We start from the raw sequence: 19,040 nt of genomic DNA, 5'->3' as shown, positions 1-19,040 counted from the left end.
TAATCCACTTTCAGGAGGTAACTGGAAAAAATAAACTTCATTGCCCTTTCTCCAACAGTAGGTGAATGGATACTATGGATTTCTGTGTGTGCAAGATCTAAATTTCAGAGGCACATTCTGTAGAGCAAAGACACTTGTTCTTATAAAAAAAAAATCAAGAAAAAAGACAAGAAAAACAAATTCTGAAAAATTCAAGCTCTACCATGTAGCTGAGAGTAGAATCTAATCAGTAAATTTTCTCATGATATCTTCAGAAAATGTACAGTGTCTTTACTGTACAGGAGACATTTAGTTACATTTGTTTTCACATTCCACCTTCCTTCTACACAGCACTTACAATACATCTTCAAAGGACTGACCTTGTCAACGTAGTTGGCAATCTCCATGAGCCTCCGTGTAACCTTCTCTACATCCCGTCCTTGTCTCTGAAACTTTCAAGGAAAAAACTGATATTATTACCAGTATTTGCAAATATCTCCTGTTGCCTTGCTCCTTATGGTAAAAATAGTTAAGTGGCATACCACTTTTGTGGTGAAATTATTAACACATAGAAATCAAATTAGCAAAAACACTACAGTGGACACCATCAGATAGGAGATTAACTATGCAGTGGAAAGGCATGGTGACTATTCCAGTCACTCATAACATGTTAGGAAATGGGACAGGTTATTCAGAATATTATTGGCAATTTTGTTGAAGAAAGAAATCTTTGGGTTGATATGAACCTTGCATTATTCTGCCTGGGTACCTCCATTGCATTTCATATATTCGTATATTTCTGTATGTGAGTTCCCATTTTTCAGTTGTTATCGAGTGTTGAATTTAATATAGATTGCACAGATAGGGGCCAATTACCATGTTTGATGGAAAGCCTCCTCCTGACAGTGGGAATCTCCTCGATCGTGTTGGAGCCCTTTCGATCAACTAGGTAGGTTAACATTCCGACACCCCGAATACGATGTTCGCAGTTGGAACGTACACCAGCCGGTTATTCCAAATCGGTTCAGAGCGACTTGCGGAGTATCCGTGTTGGTCAGAACAGCATTGTACACCACTATGAACAGCTTTTACGCCCACTGGATTAAGATGTCATTTTCCAACAACCTTTCTGTGTCAGCCTGACCGACAAGAAAAGGCTGTCGGAAAGTGACTTTGGGGGCCCCTGGCAGGGCCTCCTTGGCTCCTCGGTCAGGGTGCAGGGTTTTCCGCAAACACCTCCTTTCCCCATAGGAGCCTGTATTACGGCCGGTTGTCGGGCAGAACACAAGCTCCCATAGGGTACAATGAGACTCCAACTGAACACTGTTCAGTTGCATCGTAATCCGGCAGTCGGAACTGCATGATTCCGAGTCGGTGTCGGCAGAGGCTTTCCACCCGACATCGTAATCTGCCCCATAGAGTTTATAACATTTGCTTTATTATAGTTTGAAAGCACATGAATTATTTATGTATATATATATATATATTAATGAAAGATATTTTATGTTGGCAGTTATTGCGGTGATTTGACATTTGCCTTTGCCTTGGAATGAATTGTTTTGTGACCCCGTAATATACAGCTGCAGCCATTTGTCCTGCTAATTATCCTACCATACAGCTGCATTATGGGATATGGAGTCTCAAGTGCTCTGCAGACTTGGAGTTGCAAGTATACTCTTTGTCTGCAAGCATAATCCCGTTATCAGACCATAATTATCCGGTCCCGGAGCACGGTGAACAATAACGTTTTGGTATTTTAATTATGGTAGAAATTATCTTGATTTTGCAGTTGAGATCGGAGGTCATGCCTGCACAGACTTGGCATTTGCCTGGGTGAACTTTAAACAACATCGGCAGTAACTATAAGACACGAATTATAACGGCTGACATTTTCTTCTTTTTAACAATAATTTTTTTATCATGACGAATGTTTAAAATGACAACGAAGGATTATGAGTTTGGTGATGTACCTTTAAATGCCCACAGTAATCCCATCGTGACAAATGTTTTATGCGATTTCCATGATTGATTAATTTATGCTGTCTGCATTTATCAGTATTATAAGCAAACGAAAATGCAAGCATTGTGTGTAATATTTATTCTTATTGTTATGCCTTACCTGTATTAGTGCCGATTTTCTGCTGTGGACAGCATTTACATGACGCATTTGGGCCGTTAGTGGAACACATACACTATAGTATGTTTTCTATGTTTATACATCAGTCAGGTGGGAAGGGCTTTATAAGTGAAGCATTATAGCATACCAAATTAGATTGACAAAGGCCTCTTGAAGGCTGAAACGCGTCTCTCCTGATGCTTAGGATTGAGGGCGACAACAATTAAATAAAGCGATGCCGAATCCTGAACCACTTGTGTCCGTGCTTCCTTCCATGGTGTCACCGTGAGAGGTGGATTGTTTGTTTGGTTCATATATACATATATATATATATATATATTGCTGAGCCAAGGATTACACCGCACTCCAGATTGTGATAAGTTGAATAAAGCTTGTTTATTTAAGCATCATTACGCTACCAGGCACCACCACCAACGTTTCAAACAAAAAATGTTCTTTCTCACGGTTTAGTGAGTCCTTTTTCAGTTTCACCCTTATATAGTGATAATTGCCTTTGCAAGGCATTGTGGGATCTGTAGTTTTCGGAATTACATTATTCGTTCTTTCAGACATTGGTTAGATTTCAAGTGGCATTTCTTGAATTTTGTTACCCCCAAACTGCATGTTAATCATTTACATGATAGTCAGATATAGTATTGTTTAATATAATTAACATATTCTTAAATTGATGTCAATTCAAATTTAGTCAAAAATTAGTTTTTGTTGGTATTTTAATTTCAAAAGTGAGGGGGTGGAGAGAAAGAAAACAGTGTAAAGGAACAACCGAGTAAAAATATCAAACAACTCTTCTTCCAACTAGAAAAACTCCTAAGAAAAGAAATATCTAAAAGCTGGGAAATCTTATCATTGGAAAAATATATTGAACACAATCGAATACCCAGAGGTCTAAGAATCTTCACGTTACCTAACCACCCTGATACACGGCCAGAAATGCTGGAAGAATGGGCCAACAATAGTATGAGCTGTTCAAGAAATATGGTCCTTATTGTGATCAAATATGCAAAACAGGATGTGGAAGAGCTACATAAAGACATTAAAAAATTAGAAGAAACAATAACAGCCTTAAATCAAGAGGATGAAAGTAACAAACTACGCAAAGAAATGGATAAAAACCTAGACAAATACGAAGAAGTAGAACAAAGAAAATTTAGGCGTGATGAATTAGACTACGAAACAGGATCAATATTAACATTTGCCAAACGCTTTGATGGCTTAAAAAAACAACTACATGAAGGCCAACTAACACTCGCAGAATCAGGAAATACACATGTGAGTGAATCGGAGTCAGACCTAAGCGAAGAAGAACAAATACCAAGAATCGGTGGTCGGACCACTTTTTTAGACAAAATGAAACTTATATATCTGGATCAAAAGACCCCAAATCAAAGAGGAAGGGGACGTGGTCGGGGGAGAGGAAGAAACTACAGCCAGACAACAGCATCAAACGAAGGAAGACAATACGCAGAGGAAAAGGAAAAAACAAAAGATTATCCTTTACGCAACAGAATGACAAAGAAATAGATAGGATCAAAATGAAACAAAACCTAATCATTAATCTTTCGGAACACATACTTACTGAAGCAGAAACTAGTGTGTTAAATAAAGGCCTCTCTTTCTGCCCAGAAAAACATCATGACTACGTGGAAACTAGAATCGACCTATACAAATATATAAGAAAATTGAAACTAAAAAAATTATTCGCCAAAAAATGAAGAACTGAAGAACAGAGACAATCTACAACTGTTACATCTAAGAACACTCTGTCCATAGCAGACACTATAAATCTGAAGACCATCTATGACCTTGCACTTAACATCGAAGAAGGGGAAATGACAGAAACACAAATTCTAAACGATCTGAACATAAATATTGATAAACATTGCGAATCTGGAATGAAGCCAAAATCAAAATTCTGTCCTATTCTGAGTCCTGGCAATAGGATAGACCAATTCCATGAACTCGTAATAAATGAACTTGAAAAGATGGAGAATGTCACAACAACTAAAAATGAAAACCTAACTAAAAAGGAACGTCTGGCATTAGAAAATTTGAGAAACAATAAGAAAATAACAATCAAACCCGCGGACAAAGGGGGAAATGTGGTGATTCTAAACACTACTGATTACATTAAAGAAGCCATGAAACAATTGGGAGAAGAAGAAAATAATCACCAACTACCATCGAATCCCATCAATGATCTAACCATAGATCTTGAAAAAAGACTATATACACGGCAAACTAATGGTCTTCTGAATGAAGATGAAACCAAGTATTTACACAACGACTGCCCCGTGATACCCACAATATATTTTCTCCCCAAAGCGCACAAAACACTAATTAATCCGCCAGGCAGACAAATTGTATCAAGCTGCCAATCCCTCTATGAAAATATCTCTATCTATGTGGACAAATACCTAGCACCCATAGTGACGAACCTCAGTTCCTATATCAAGGACACTGGGGACTTCCTGCGAATACTATCCAATACGGGATGGCAAAAAGGCTTCCAACTAGTAACCATAGACGTAGTATCTCTCTACACATCAATCGACCACAAGATCGGATTGAAAGCAGTGGAATACGTTTTACAACAGAGAAACATCCAAGAAAAGAAACACACAGAGATGCTTTTGGAAATGGTAGAGCTATGTCTAACAAACAATATCTTCTTCTTCAACCAAAAAATTTACAATCAAAAACGCGGTACTGCCATATGAATATCTTTTTCACCCAGCTACGCCAATCTAACAATGGGTTGGTGGGAGAAATTTGTGGCATGGAATGAAGCGAATGAGGAATACACAACTAAGATTGAATTATGGTTGAGATACATCGACGATCTTTTCTTGATTTGGAAAGGAAGTCAAAATGATTTTAAAAAATACATTGATATTTTGAACACTAATGAAGTTGTATTAAAATTCACCCATAACATCAGCTCCAAATCTATTCAATATCTGGATGTCCAAGTGTATATTGAAGACGAGCAAATACAAACTCAAATTCATCGGAAACCCACTGCTACCAATAGCATTCTTCATGGCAAAAGCTTCCATCCGAAGAGCCTAATAAAAAGCATCCCATATGGAGAATTTATAAGGATGAAAAGAAATTGTTCCACAAATGAGATGGCTAAGAAAAACTGCAAGGAAAGCCAAAAAAGATTCATGGACAGGGGATACAAACATAGAGATGTGGAGCAAGGTCTAAGAAGAGCTGAAACTATATCTCGAGAAGAAGCCCTCATTAACAAAACCAAAAAACAAACAGACGATTCCACAAGACTCATTGTTACATACAGTAAAGAAAGCTTCAAGATCAAAAACATTCTCCAAAAATACTGGAATGTTTTAGAAAAAGACCTAGATATCGGGAAATCACTTGGAGATAGACCAATTATAACCTATCGAAAAAGTGCATCTCTAAAGGACAAACTGGTAAACAGGAAAATGCAAGGCGTGCAAAATTGGCAAATCAACATCCAGTATAGAAGACTTTAGAGGAAAGATATTTCATATCTCTGACAGAATAACATGTGAAACAACATATGTGGTATGCATGATTGAATGCTCATGTGGAATGCGATACATTGGAAGTACCATATGTCCACTTAAGAAACGGATATTGGAACATCTAAGAGCGATTCACAACAAAGATCTGACATATGCCATTTCAAAACATCTTCATGTACAACACAAAACCGACTGGGAAAACATTCGGTACTTTGGTATTGCCACTGTGCCTGCAAACGAAAGAGGCGGGAACCGTACAATGAAATTGAGAAAACTTGAATCACGCCTAATTATTCGTTTCAAAACTAAGGCCCTGTTTGGCCTAAATTGTGATGAAGAGTTACATGTACATCTGTAACACAATTGGCATCCGAACAATGGGTACTATACCCAATAAAACAATTTTCTATCTCTTCACCCCCTCACTTTTGAAATTAAAATACCAACAAAAACTAATTTTTGACTAAATTTGAATTGACATCAATTTAAGAATATGTTAATTATATTAAACGATACTATATCTGACTATCATGTAAATGATTAACATGCAGTTTGGGGGTAACAAAGTTCAAGAAATGCTACTTGAAATCTAACCAATGTCTGAAAGAACGAATAATGTAATTCCGAAAACTACAGATCCCACAATGCCTTGCAAAGGCAATTATCACTATATAAGGGTGAAACTGAAAAAGGACTCACTAAACCGTGAGAAAGAACATTTTTTGTTTGAAACGTTGGTGGTGGTGCCTGGTAGCGTAATGATGCTTAAATATACAAGCTTTATTCAACTTATCACAATCTGGAGTGCGGTGTAATCCTTGGCTCAGCAATAATACTTCGAGGTTTGTCTGACCTCGACACCAGCACCCGCTAGAATGAGCGCACCAGCTACAGACAGTTTGTTGAAGAATATATATATATATATATATATATATAAACTTTCAAACAGGACTCGTTTTCGCTGGCAGTGTGGCGCTTCCAATTACAGATGGTGCGATATTCCTTGGCTGAGTAATAAATCCTTCACAAAATTCTCCCTCTGGAAGAATAATGGAATGCACTCAGTGGAAAACTTTTCAGCAATCATTTAATCCAGAAAACGGGCAATTCAATCCATTACAGCAGCTTTAACCAACGCGCTTCGGGGCTCCATGAGCCCTTGGTCACGGTCCCTCAAGAGGACTGATCATTGTCCAGAACGCACCATCATCATTATGTAATGCATTGATTGGTTAATGGGTTGTAGTCAGCCGGATTCCCTGGTTCCAGATGGTAAGTTGTCTCAGCCTACTCTTTGCCAGAAGTTTTAGTTTTTCTAAAAACTGGGCTGAAGTTTGCTAAAAGTTAAAAAAATCTATCAGAGTGCTGATCTGATATTAACCTAAAGAAGAACATTGTTTGATTGATATCAAGGGCCCAACTCACAAAGGGACTTATCTGAAGTAAAGTTGCGAGTGTGGAATCTTCACACTCGGTGCTGAATATCCGCACTGCAGTTCTCAGTGCGGTGATTCCGCCCTGAGTGCAGGGACTCTGCACTTCTAACTTTACTACACATACGGACCTTTGTGAATTGGTCCCCAAACCATAAAAAACTTGCAGGAGAAAAAGCTGTTCATTCTGCTTTTTCACTTGTCCTTTTATTTATTTATTTAATCTTTATTTCGGCCGATTTGGCCATAAAAGATGTACAAAAGAAGCACATGAACATGTAAAACCATCAGAGAAGGTAATCAGGAAACACATCAGATAAAAGACCATACAATTAAAATTAGAACTTAAAATTAGGTGGGAGCCTGCGACTTTAAAATACGGGTGCGAATATGCCAGACATTAGTGAGAAATTTGGCTAGTGCAAACACAATTGGACCTGAAACATCAGTTTTTAAAATTCTATACACCGGGAGGTACTCCCTAAAACCAAGGTTTCTAATGAGTGGTAGGAGCCAATATTTCCTGGCGGCCTTGTAAGTTGGACAAAACAAGACCACATGCAGATCGCTTTCCTCTGCTCCCACACATGCCGGACATAGCTTGGTAGATGGCAGTGTTGACCAGGAGCAGGTGTAGGATCGCAGAGGCAATGTGCCATATCTCCATTGGAGAAATAGCTTCCTGGCCAACACAGGAGACATAGCGTCCAGAACCCTCTCCAGCCGGTATGAGTCCTTACTTTGCGCGAATACAAATGTTAATGACCCCTCATCCTTGCAGCCTAAGGCCATAGATAATTTCTGCTTGTGATAAGCACTGACCAAAGCTCTTCGTGGGATCCTTAGTGAGGCATTAGCAGGATCCGACCACAGGTCGGGGAGCCCCAATCCCGTACAGGACTTTTTTATATATTTTATCCACGGGATCTGTAGAGCTTTAGGGTGGGTTAGAAACTCCCTCAGTTCCGCCCTATACGAAGAAAGTTCTTCGCTGCTCCATAGCCTTCGCCAGTAGACTATGGGTCTGAGACCTAGTTCATCTGCTAATGGTCTCAGGCCCAGGTCCATCCTCAGGGGGAGGAGCGAGGTACTGGACGGGAGTGCTACTATCTGTCTAATGAAGTTGTTCTCAGTTATAGACAAGCTGCAGGAAGCTGTGTGACCCCACATTTCCGCCCCGTACATCAGAGCTCCTCTTGCCTGAGCCTTGTATATCTGGATAAGCGGCCCCAGCGGTCGATATGTCGAGCTTTTCATCAACCGAACGATGCCGCCAGTGGTCTGCACTAATTTAAGATTAACCCTAGTCTGGTGGGTTCCCCAAGACATGGTTTCATTCAACGTTACACCTAGATATTCAAAGGTGGAGACTCTCTCTAAACGTGATGCTCCCAGTAAAGGGTTAGGGCGTGATCTTGGGGTTGGGTTCAGGACCATAAACTTAGTTTTGGTAGAATTAATTTCTAACCCCCTATCTGTGCAGAAAGCCACAAAAGAATCAAGGATCCTCTGTATCCCCATGGGAGTTTTGGACAGCAGCAGGGTGTCATCTGCAAACATAATTGCAGGCACCCTGCTGCCATTCAATTTTGGGGCATCAGTGTATTCAGTTCCATTGAGATGGGCGATTACCCCGTTGACAAAGAGGCAGAACAGGGTCGGTGCCAATACACAGCCCTGTCTAACCCCCCTTGTCAACGGGGAATCTGTCCGTTAGTTCCCCAAGTTTCCCGCACCTGACCCGGGCATAGTTATTATGGTGCAATCTCTTTAAAATTATCAGGATGTCTGGGGGGACCCCCATCTCAGCCAGAACACTCCAGAGTTTTCCTCTGGGCACAAGGTCAAAGGCAGCCCTCAGGTCCACAAATATAGTGTATAAACTACCCCCTTCCAGTATTGCTGCCCTCCAGTAGATAACGTTCAGACGAAAAACCTGATCCACTGTGGAGACTCCCTTTCTAAATCCCGCCTGGTACGGACTGAGGGCGCCTGTTTCCTCCACCCAGTCCTGAAGCCGATTCAGCAGTATCCTGCCAAACAGCTTCTGTGACACGTCAATTAAACTGATTGGTCTATAGTTGGCTGGGAGCAGGGGCGAGCCCTTTTTAAATATAGGAACCACCTCTGCCCCCAGCCAAGTACTCGGAATTTCCATGCCACGTAAGACTCCATTAAACACAGCAGCCAGATAGGGGGCCCATACACCGGGCTCCTGCTTGAACAGGTCCCCGGGCAGGCCATCCAGACCTGGCGCCTTTCCGCCTTTGAGTCCCATTAATGCTACCTTCACCTAGCCCACTGTTATCAAATCCCCGCCATACTCTGCCAGTCCTGTACCGATGTCAATCTTAGTTACTCCCAGCTCAGAACTGTAGAGAGACTGGAAGTGTGCCTGCCACACCCCTGCTGCAATATTTGGCTCTATTGCCGAAAGGAGGTTCCCCGACCCCCCGTTTACTACTCTCCAAAACGTTCGGTGGTCTCTTGCTGCGAGGGAAGTGGTGAGCTCCTCCCACTGGTTCTCCTCCCATTCGGTTTTAGCATGGGTAACCAGTTTTTTATAAGCCCGTCTATTTTCTCGCAGCTTCTCCCTGCCTGTTCCCTCCTTGATGCTTCTAAGGAGTTCTCCCTTTGCCTTCCTGCAGGCTGCATTGTACCATAGGGCCTTATGTTGCTGGGTCCTCCTCTGACTCTGAACCCTGCTAAAAAGCTCAGAAGCCGCTCCCTTTATAAGGTCCTCATGAGCCTGATATAATTTCTTTTATTACAATGGTGGACTGTGTCACAATATAATTTGTTAGAAGAATCCGAAAACCCTCTCTGCCTCTAACTCATGGTTTTGCAGTGGCAATATGATGTGACAATGACTTGTCTTCTCCCGAGGTGTAGGCATAGGTTGTCAGTCTTACGTTTTTGCTTGGGCTAAACCATTCATTAGTAAACTCCATTGTAAAGGAGTAGAGTAAGGGCCTGATTGCAATTTGGTGGATGGATTCTGTATCATCGCCATGGTGGAGTACTTTACTCTCGTCATGGTGAAGGTACTCTGCCTGCCAAATTTAGAGATGTCCGCCGCACCAACAGACACTTCGTGCATTTCCAGGAACTACCACCATGGTGGTTCCTGGAAATGCATTGAAAATTTGACTGGCAGCTCAGTTAACACGACAGAGACACCCATCAAACTTTCAACATTTTTTAATTTTTTTAAAAAAAATCCCAAAGCAGGATTTTGTTTGAGAAAATAAAAAAAAACAATGGGCCCCCTCACCATGGGAGCTTTCTCCCATGGCTTGGTCGTCAGTTTTTACTGCTCCTTACCACTAGGTTTTACCTGATGGTGACGGAAAGTAAAAACTTTCCATTTGACCGCCCACTCTAAATAGGGTGGGTGGACAAATGACAAAAACTCAGACGGCCATTACTTATTTGGGCTATCAGAGGTGTATGTCGGCAGTAGAAATATAGTAGTATCCGCTGTTGATATAATGATTGGCCACCTGATCCTAGATGAGGCGGGGGATCTTCAATTTGGCGGAGAGGGCTCTCCGTCGCTGTTAGAACTGAATACCCTCTCCCAGTGTTGACCCCACAAAACAAAGAATGAGAACAACTAAGGAACAATTAAGGAATGGAACTCTGAGAAAAAGTAGTTAGCATCTCAAAATTAACAAAAATAGGGAATTGGAACCCTCACTTCTGTGGGAGCTTCTGAAGACATAACTGTTGTTAGACCTTTAATAGAATGAGATGGGGATTGGCCTTAAGATAAAACAAGAGGGTAGAATCTGTACATGTTTTATGTCTGTAGAGGATACTATGAAGCACACTATGTTTACACAAAAGCAAGGTAAAATTATCTAAGTTTTATATCATGAAAACACAAGGAATATACAAAAAAGCATTGGCAAAGCAATAGGTCTCACGTGTGGGACCTATTGACTTTGCCAAAGCCTTTTACCAATGCTGTATAGCAATAGCAGATGCTATGCAGCAAGTTCAAAAGAAAAAAACAAAGTGGAGTGAAGCAGTAGTAGTGCCCACATAATTTTGTAGGGGAGTGCATTCGTCATCACGCATGAATGTGCCTACAAAATGGCACAGTTTTAATTTTGTTTTTATTTATGGATCTGAGATTGATTGGTAAATAAAGGAAAAAAAAATTACATTGAATTAGCATGAAAGTGCTGTTTTTGAAGTTGGAGGTGCCAAGAGCAATTTGCTGCCTAGTCCTCCTTGCCCAACTAAATGGAATAAATAAACAATAAACTATTTTAAAAATAGACCGTGGGGGTGTGGGGCAATGAGGAGAGGGTGAAAGGAATGGGCAGAGAGTGTGAAAAGTAGCACATGCGGGACAGCAACACGGGGTGGCCTTGGGAGAATCACTTGAGTTAGAAAGCAACACAGTGCTGAGAAGGCAGTCATGTGGTGGGGGGAGAGCTGAAAAACACATACACTGTCATGGAGAAAAAAAAAGTAGCTCCCTTTCGGGGGGCAATAAAAGGTTACCAAAGGATGAAGTATGGTATAGAGGCTGTGCTCTAGGGGAGGGGCAAACACAAGATGGACAAAAAAAGCTATCAAATAATAAGCAAGCAAATGAGACTGACAACAAAGCTAGCCAACGGTAAGCGGTGGACAGACTGTAAGCACAGTATGTTCCTGTTAATCCCACAGTAGAGCTCTTCCAAAGTAACAGCTTAAGCTGTCTGACAGGCGAGACCTAACAATGCAACTGAGCTCCTTAATAAAATCAAAAGAAGTGGATGTATGTGTCTCAAATGTTTAATAGATTTACTTGATGCCAGATAAACACAGATCCTGGTGCTAGCCTCAGCTGACCCTCTGGTACCTAACTCCTTAAAGTAAAGGCATGGGTCCTTAAATATGAAATTATCCAATTTTGAATAGCTAGCAATCTGGCCCAGTCGAACCCTTACTGGGCTGGCCTAACTTAGGCCCACATGCATCAAAGCAAAAACCGGTCGCAAACGGGCAGATTCTCAGAATCTACCCCTTTGCGACCGGTATTTTTGCATTTGGGATGCATCATCCCAAATGCAAAAATCGCGATTCAAGTAATCTCTAAATTTCGATTACTTAAATTGCGATTGCATTTAAGGAATCTCAAATTGAGATTCCTTAAATGCAATGCATTAAAGTAAAAATATTCGCGATTTCGCTAATAGGGGGAGCAAATTACCATGAAGTTGAACTTCATGGTAATTTGCAAACACGTTGAAAAATCCACTAAAGTGCATTTTTCAAAGTTCCATTTTACACACACACATGCCCTTGGGGCATGTGTATGTGCAAGATGTACTCATATGCAGATTTCAGGGGTGCAACAGGGTGTCCTTTTGACACCCTGGCACCCTTGAAATTGCATGACCAATTTGCGATTCTCTAATTGAGAATCGCAAATTGAGAAAGTCTTCCCATTCATTCCTATGGGCCTCTAGACCCATAGGAATAAATGGGGAGGTATTCCTTAATTGCGAGTCGCAATTTGCGAGTCGCAATTAAGGAATGTTTAGAAATCGCTATTTTGTAAGCGATTTCTACATGCATAGCCTTTTGCTATTCCTTATTAGCGAATCCTTATTTTTCGCTAATAAGGAGTCGCAAATGGCATTGTTGATGCATGTGCCAGTTAGTTCACTGCTAAATATTTCATTTATACAGTATCTTGACACTTTTTGTGCGCATGCATTTTGTTGTTTGTACCATAAGCAAATTGTAAGGTTTATTGCTATACAGTTCATGAGTTCAAGTTAGCTTCCACCCTTATTGTATGAATTATTGCACATTTTGAGAGACCTAGAAGATATTTAAAGCAGAAATATGTAGCCTTACGTCTAGAGCGGTCGACCTTAAAGCTGGGGAACCGGGTTCGAGTCTCGGCACCGACGCTCTTCATTCTGTGATTCTGGGCAAATCATTAAATCTCTCCGTGCCTAACAAAAATGAATGTGTACATCTATAACGAAACTGGTGCTAATGTAAAGTGCTCTGATACCTGATATCTTCGGGACTAGTTTGCGCAATATAAAACTCTTTACATTTTTTTTTAATACCTGTCCTATTTCAGTCTACTTGTATCTCTTCAGTCAGTATGTCGGCCACATATAACATTTGAGGAGGAATCATTTCTTTTTATGCTGCCAGAACTGGATAAAGCGTAGGGCCCTCGGCCCTTTTAAACTTCTTCAGATCTCCTACAGTGGATGCCACACAGATTTTTTTACTTTCAAGATGTAATTTGCAGTTTAGTTTATTATTACAATTTTTACTGAGATATCTATAAGAGGTGGCTTCTTCTACCATTTGCTTGCCAATCGACCACATGAAAGGTTTACATTTTCACTCCAACACCAATATATATATATATTTTTTCCATTTCAATTGTCAAATAATTAGCACACAATAATTAGTGAAGCCCTCTAGTGTTCTTTAAAGCCCCACTTGTGTCATATCAAGTAGCTATAGATTATCTGCGTACAGTAAACTGGGCACATAATGACCCTCCATTTTAGGTGAGAAGGAGTGTTTGTTATATAGGGTTGCTGGTACGTCTGCAAGATACAGGGCAAACAGGGTGAGCATTAATACATGTCCTTGATAAAGCCCATTCTATATTGGGATTTTACCGGATAAGGATTCTCATTTTTCTAGTGCCACTCTTGCCCAATTAATAATAATAATATTAAAAAAATAATAATAATAATAATAATGTGATTTATATAGTGCCTAGTTATTTCATACAACGTGTCCCAGCGCTGAAGGACTTACTGCCGGAGGTCAAGAACACAGCAGAACTCATAAGTATCGGAATCAGCCCGATCTAAATAACCAAGTTACAAAACAGTGATTTTGTCTGAGCCTGTCCTAGTTGAAGGGGAAGAGAGTTCCACAGCTTGGAGTCTAACTAACTGAAGGAGCTACCCCCAATAAGAACTCTCTTTACAGTGTGGATACAAGCCAGCAAGACCCTAGAGGATCTGAGGCTTCTTGCAGGAGAATAAGGCATCTTTAAAGGGTGCCATTTGCGGGGACTCTTGTTCGTAAAGGCCCTGTAACAATAGCACAGGGCTTTAAAAGAAAGTCGCTTCTTCAAAGGTAGCCAATGCAACTTTGAAACTGTAGACCCCATAGGGGCCCATCTTGGCAGGGTCAGCAACAGGCGGGCTGCAGAATTCTACACACACTGAAGTCTCATCAGTCAGGATTGTGATAATCCTAAATACAAGACATTGCAGTAGTCCAGCCTGGACGTAACCAGTGCCTGGACCACTGTTTTTGTAGAGGATTCAGGCAGGAGGCAAAGTATTTTTTGAGAGTTTTTAAAAACCCAAAGCATTTCCCTGCCAAAGATGTGATCTGGCTGTCAAATGTGAGCATCTCATTGAACCAAATGCCTAGGTTCTTAATCCTAGGCTTTGGGAGAGGTAGAGGGCCGAGCGAATCTGGCCACCATGCAGAGGGCCAGATTGAGGGTTGTTGGTCAAAAATGAAGACCTGTGTTTCCCCTGCTTTCAATTTAAGACATTTGAGATCTATCCACTGAGCGACCTCTGACAGACAGGTCCTCATTGAGACAGCTGTGGTGAAAATGTTTTGTGACAGGGTAATGATCAGCTGAGTAGCATCAGCGTACATTATGATGTTGAAGCTGTATCACTTGATGATATCAGCAAGAGGGGTGCATATAAAGTTTGAACAGATTAGGACTGAGGGGAGAGCTCAGAGGCATCCTCTGCTGCAGAGGAAAAGCCTGAGAATAGAAAGGGTTTAGAGACACCTGAAATGTGAATTCCTGCAGGAAGGAGGTGCCCCACTGCAAGGCCTTGTGACCGATACCGCAGCTTTTTTATTTTTTTATTCTGTTTATTAAACACAGGAAACACATTTACATCATTCAGGTAGTTCGTAACAAGGTTATCACATGTGAGATATCTTGGTCTCTGATCAGTACATCTGCAGATACATGTTAAATTCACATACAGATCTATGCATCTTATCAGCATCGATAATGTTATGACAGTTCTGGCTCAGGAGGCAATGTTGGTATTACACATATTCCCCATCTGTAAGTGTTCCAACCACCCCACAGTCTAATCCATTGTTTTGGGCAACCCTGTAGTATATATACAGTTCTTTCTGCCACCATGGCCTTGTCCATATCTTTGCACCAGTTCGCATATGTCGGCACTGTCGCCCCTCCCCATTGTTGAGCGATACCTCTCTTAGCCTGCATAATTCCCAGCGTCGCCCACATCTGCGCCATAGAGCTAAGATCTGTTGCTTCCCAGATATTTAGGAGACATCGTTTGGGGTCAGGGGGAACTGGTTTTCCGCTAACCCTAGTAATGGTGTTCATGACGGATTTCCAGTATAACTGTATAATGGGACATTCTCAGAGGGAGTGAAAGAAGGTACCAATCTCCCCACTTTGTTGCATGCAGAGCTGGGTGGGAGATTTTCCTATTTTATAAAGCGTGGTTCTTGTATAATATATTCTGTGAAGTATTTTGAACTGTAATAACCGCAGCTTAGATGTGATCGCAACTTTCCTGGGGGATGCTAGGGCTTCCTGCCAGTCGGTGTCCTCCAGTTCTCCCACCTCCCCCCCCCCCCATTTGTCCCTAAGCCTTTGCATAGGGTCGGGCATATGATCTTACGGTATGTCATGGAGATCGCCTATGTGGTCATATGGTCCGTTAGCAGTCAATCCTCCAACAGTGAGGCCTCGGATGGTGTGATGCCAGGGGGATCACTGCCTCTAGGGCGTGTTTAATCTGACGGTATCGGAATAATTCCGTTGGTGCCATCTCATACTGTTGCTGAAGCTGCTCAAAGGGGATCATTGTACCCCGCACCCAGAGGTCCCCCACTCTGGATATCCCTATGTCGTCCCAGTGTTTGAAGCCTTTGCTCCTGCCCAGCCTGCCCAATTTGTCTGTGGTCCACATGGGTGTTGCCTGTGTTATCTTACCATGCCACCCTAATTTTTTGCACACGATGGTCCACACTTGAAGCACGTGGTTCGTCGGGTTTACCAGGGTCCGGGTCTTGTTATAGAGTGCCCGGTACAGGCCCTCCTCCCCCAGTTCTAATCTGTCAAGGCCGTAGGCCGGGTCTGTATGTGGGACATGGAGCCAGTGATTAATAACAGGTAATTGGGACGCCCTGTAGTATACTTGGATACTTGGGAGGGCTATACCTCCATCATACCAGTTGCGGAACAACTTTGCCATTGCTATACGTGGTGGCTTATTATTCCACAGGAGTTTTGTCAGTTCCGCGTCTATTGTACGGAAGTAGGACTGGGGGACTAGGAAAGGGGTGTTTTGGAGGGCATATAAAATCTCGGCAGTGCCATCATCTTGTAGAGGGCTGCTTTCCCTAACAGTGTTAGTGGGAGTGTTTGCCAGTGTTTCGTGTCCGTGTGTAGTCTGCGGAGAGAAGCCTGAAGGTTGAGAGTCATTAAGGTCCCCGGGTCATGAGTGATGTGGATACCCAAGTACTTAAAGGTGTCTCCTGCCAGCGCTATAGGGCACCTAGCTGGGAGCGTTGGTGGAGATCCCCTCAGAATGTACATCCAATTGATTGTGTATCCTGAGTGTCTGCCATACGAGTCACAGATGTCCAATAAACACATGAGAGATCGTTTAGGAGAAGCCAGGTAAACAAGGACATCGTCGGCATAAAGGGAGATCCGGTCTGCGCAGCTCTCCGTCCAGCAGAGTCCGCGAATTACGGGGTCCTATCGCACCCAGTCCACTAAGGGCTCCAGGATGAGGGCAAATAAGAGAGGGGACAGCGGGCAACCCTGCCTGGTGCCGCGATGGAGTGGGAACTCTTTGGATTTATGTCCGTTGGCTATGACATGCGCGAGAGGGGCAGCGTATATCAATTTCACCCAGGCGATTAATTTAGGTCCAAATCCTAACTTCACTAGAACAGCAAACAGGAAAGGCCATTCAACCGTGTCAAAGGCCATTTAGGCGTATAGGGAGACGATAATTGCGTCCTCTTGTATAGTATGTTTACGGCCCAGCACACTGTGGAGACGTCTCAGATTGAGGGCTGTATTTCTACCTGGCATGAAGTCTGACTGATCTGGGTGTATCAGTGTGGTCAGGTGTGGCGTGAGTCTATTGGCAAGGGATTTAGCCAGGATTTTGGCTTCGGAGTTAATCAGAGATATAGGTCTGTAGGAGGTGCACTTTTGAGCCAGTTTGCCGGGCTTCTTAATGGCCACTATCGTCGCTATCCGTTGATCTGGTGGGTGTTCTCCTCTGTCCAAAGCAGCCTCATACATAGTCACGAGGTGGGGTGTGAGTACTGCCGCATTTCGTTTGTACCACTCGATGGGTACACTGTTTGGGCCCATGGCATTATTTCAACTTTTAAAATGCGTGGCTACCTCCAACGGAGGTGTCCCGGCTCTAGTAGTGCAGTTGACCTATGGCAAGAAGTCAGGAGAGCAGGGTGCTCTAGGGAAGAACGAAGAGCCATGTTTTTAAAGCTTTCCTCGAACAAGGATTCCGATTTGGTCTTCCTCAGATGTTCAGGCATAGAGTTCCAGAGTGTTGCGGTTTTGACCAAAAAGGCCTGGCCACCAGTCCTGGCCTTCGCAAATCGTGGGATAACCAGAAGTTTCTGGTCATTGAATCTGAGTACTCTATTCTTACTATACTTTTGAAGTCTCTGCCTCGAATACTGCGGACCAGTGTCATTCATTGCTCTGTGGACCAAGGTGAGTGCTTTATATTCTATTCTTCTTTTCACAGGCAACCAATGTAGACTACGCAGATGGGGGTAATGTGGTGACACAATGGCACATTCTGAACAAGCCTTGCCGCCGCATTTTGAATAATCTGCAGCCTTCTGAGCAAATACTCAGGAAGACCCAGATAGATGCTGTTCGCATAGTCAGTCTGGGAGGTGACTAATGCATGCACCAAGGTCTTCCTGCAGTCCATTGGAAGATAGTGAAGGAAGCTCCACAGAGCCTTCAACTTCCGAAAGCATTGAGCGGAAACATGGGCGATTTGCACTTTGCCTGTCAACTGCGCATCAAACTTGAAGCCCAAATTCCTAGCTGGAAGAGGGGGTGGATTTAACTCAGTCAGCCACCAAAGTTCTGGCGGTGGAGTGGTGGACTGGTTGAAAAACAAGACCTCCATTTTATCTGTGTTCAATTTTAAGCAGCTCTCCGTCATCCATGACGAGATATTAGGAAGACACTGCTTAAAGTTGACAAAGGCCGTCTCGCTGTGATCTCTGAAGGAGAACACCCGTTGTTTATCGTCGGAATACGAGACGACCTTCACCCCATATTGCTCAATAGTTGCCGCAAGGGGAGTGATGTACACATTAAAAAGCGTTGGACTCAAAGCAGAACCCTGCAGGACCCCGCACACAAGGGGGCTAGATGTGGAAACATGAGGATGGAGGGTCACCTGCTGTGGTACGCCCCTCTAGAATTGAGCGAAACCAGGCCCAGACCGTTACCGTCACCCCTAGACATTTAAGTCTATTTAGGAGAATCCTGTGTGCCATCGTATCAAAAGCTGTGGATAAGTCCAGCAGCACCAGCGTCACACAGCTTCCTTGATCTAAGGTTTCACGGATAGCCTCTGCGACTTCTAGTACAGCAGTTTCCGTGCTATAACCAGATCTAAATCCAGACTGGGAGTCGTGCAGATGATGGTTCGACTCAAGGAAGTCTCCTAGTTATTTCTGGACTGCTTTTTCTAGAATTTTATCCGGGACAGGGAGGAGAGAGATTGGCCTAAAATGTTTGGTCTCTGTTGGATCAGCATCTTCTTTCTTAAGAATTGGCTGACCAAAGGCATTTTTCCAACTGGTAGGATAAATCCCAGTCGCTAATGAGGAATTCCAAATAGCGTTCAATGCAGGGTTGAGCCAAGGTGCTAGTAACTTAAAGAATCTAGCTGGACAATG

The 19,040-nt window shown here is 42.5% G+C and overlaps 1 protein-coding gene across 1 annotated transcript in view; it reads right to left on the bottom strand.

The window, feature by feature from the left end:
* ADAM12 (ADAM metallopeptidase domain 12) overlaps positions 1-19,040 on the bottom strand; it is a 2,563,649-nt gene that overhangs the window by 956,979 nt on the left and 1,587,630 nt on the right. The window contains exon 8 of the mRNA XM_085606237.1: positions 360-431. Coding sequence (XP_085462363.1) covers positions 360-431 — 72 coding nt within the window. The remainder of the gene's footprint in view (positions 1-359; positions 432-19,040) is intronic.

The sequence above is a fragment of the Triturus cristatus genome, chromosome 1_2, assembly GCF_964204655.1.
Source record: "Triturus cristatus chromosome 1_2, aTriCri1.1, whole genome shotgun sequence".
NCBI lineage: Eukaryota > Metazoa > Chordata > Amphibia > Caudata > Salamandridae > Triturus > Triturus cristatus.
The sequence above is the reverse complement of the archived record's forward strand: the minus strand, read 5'-3'. Positions and strand labels throughout refer to the sequence as shown.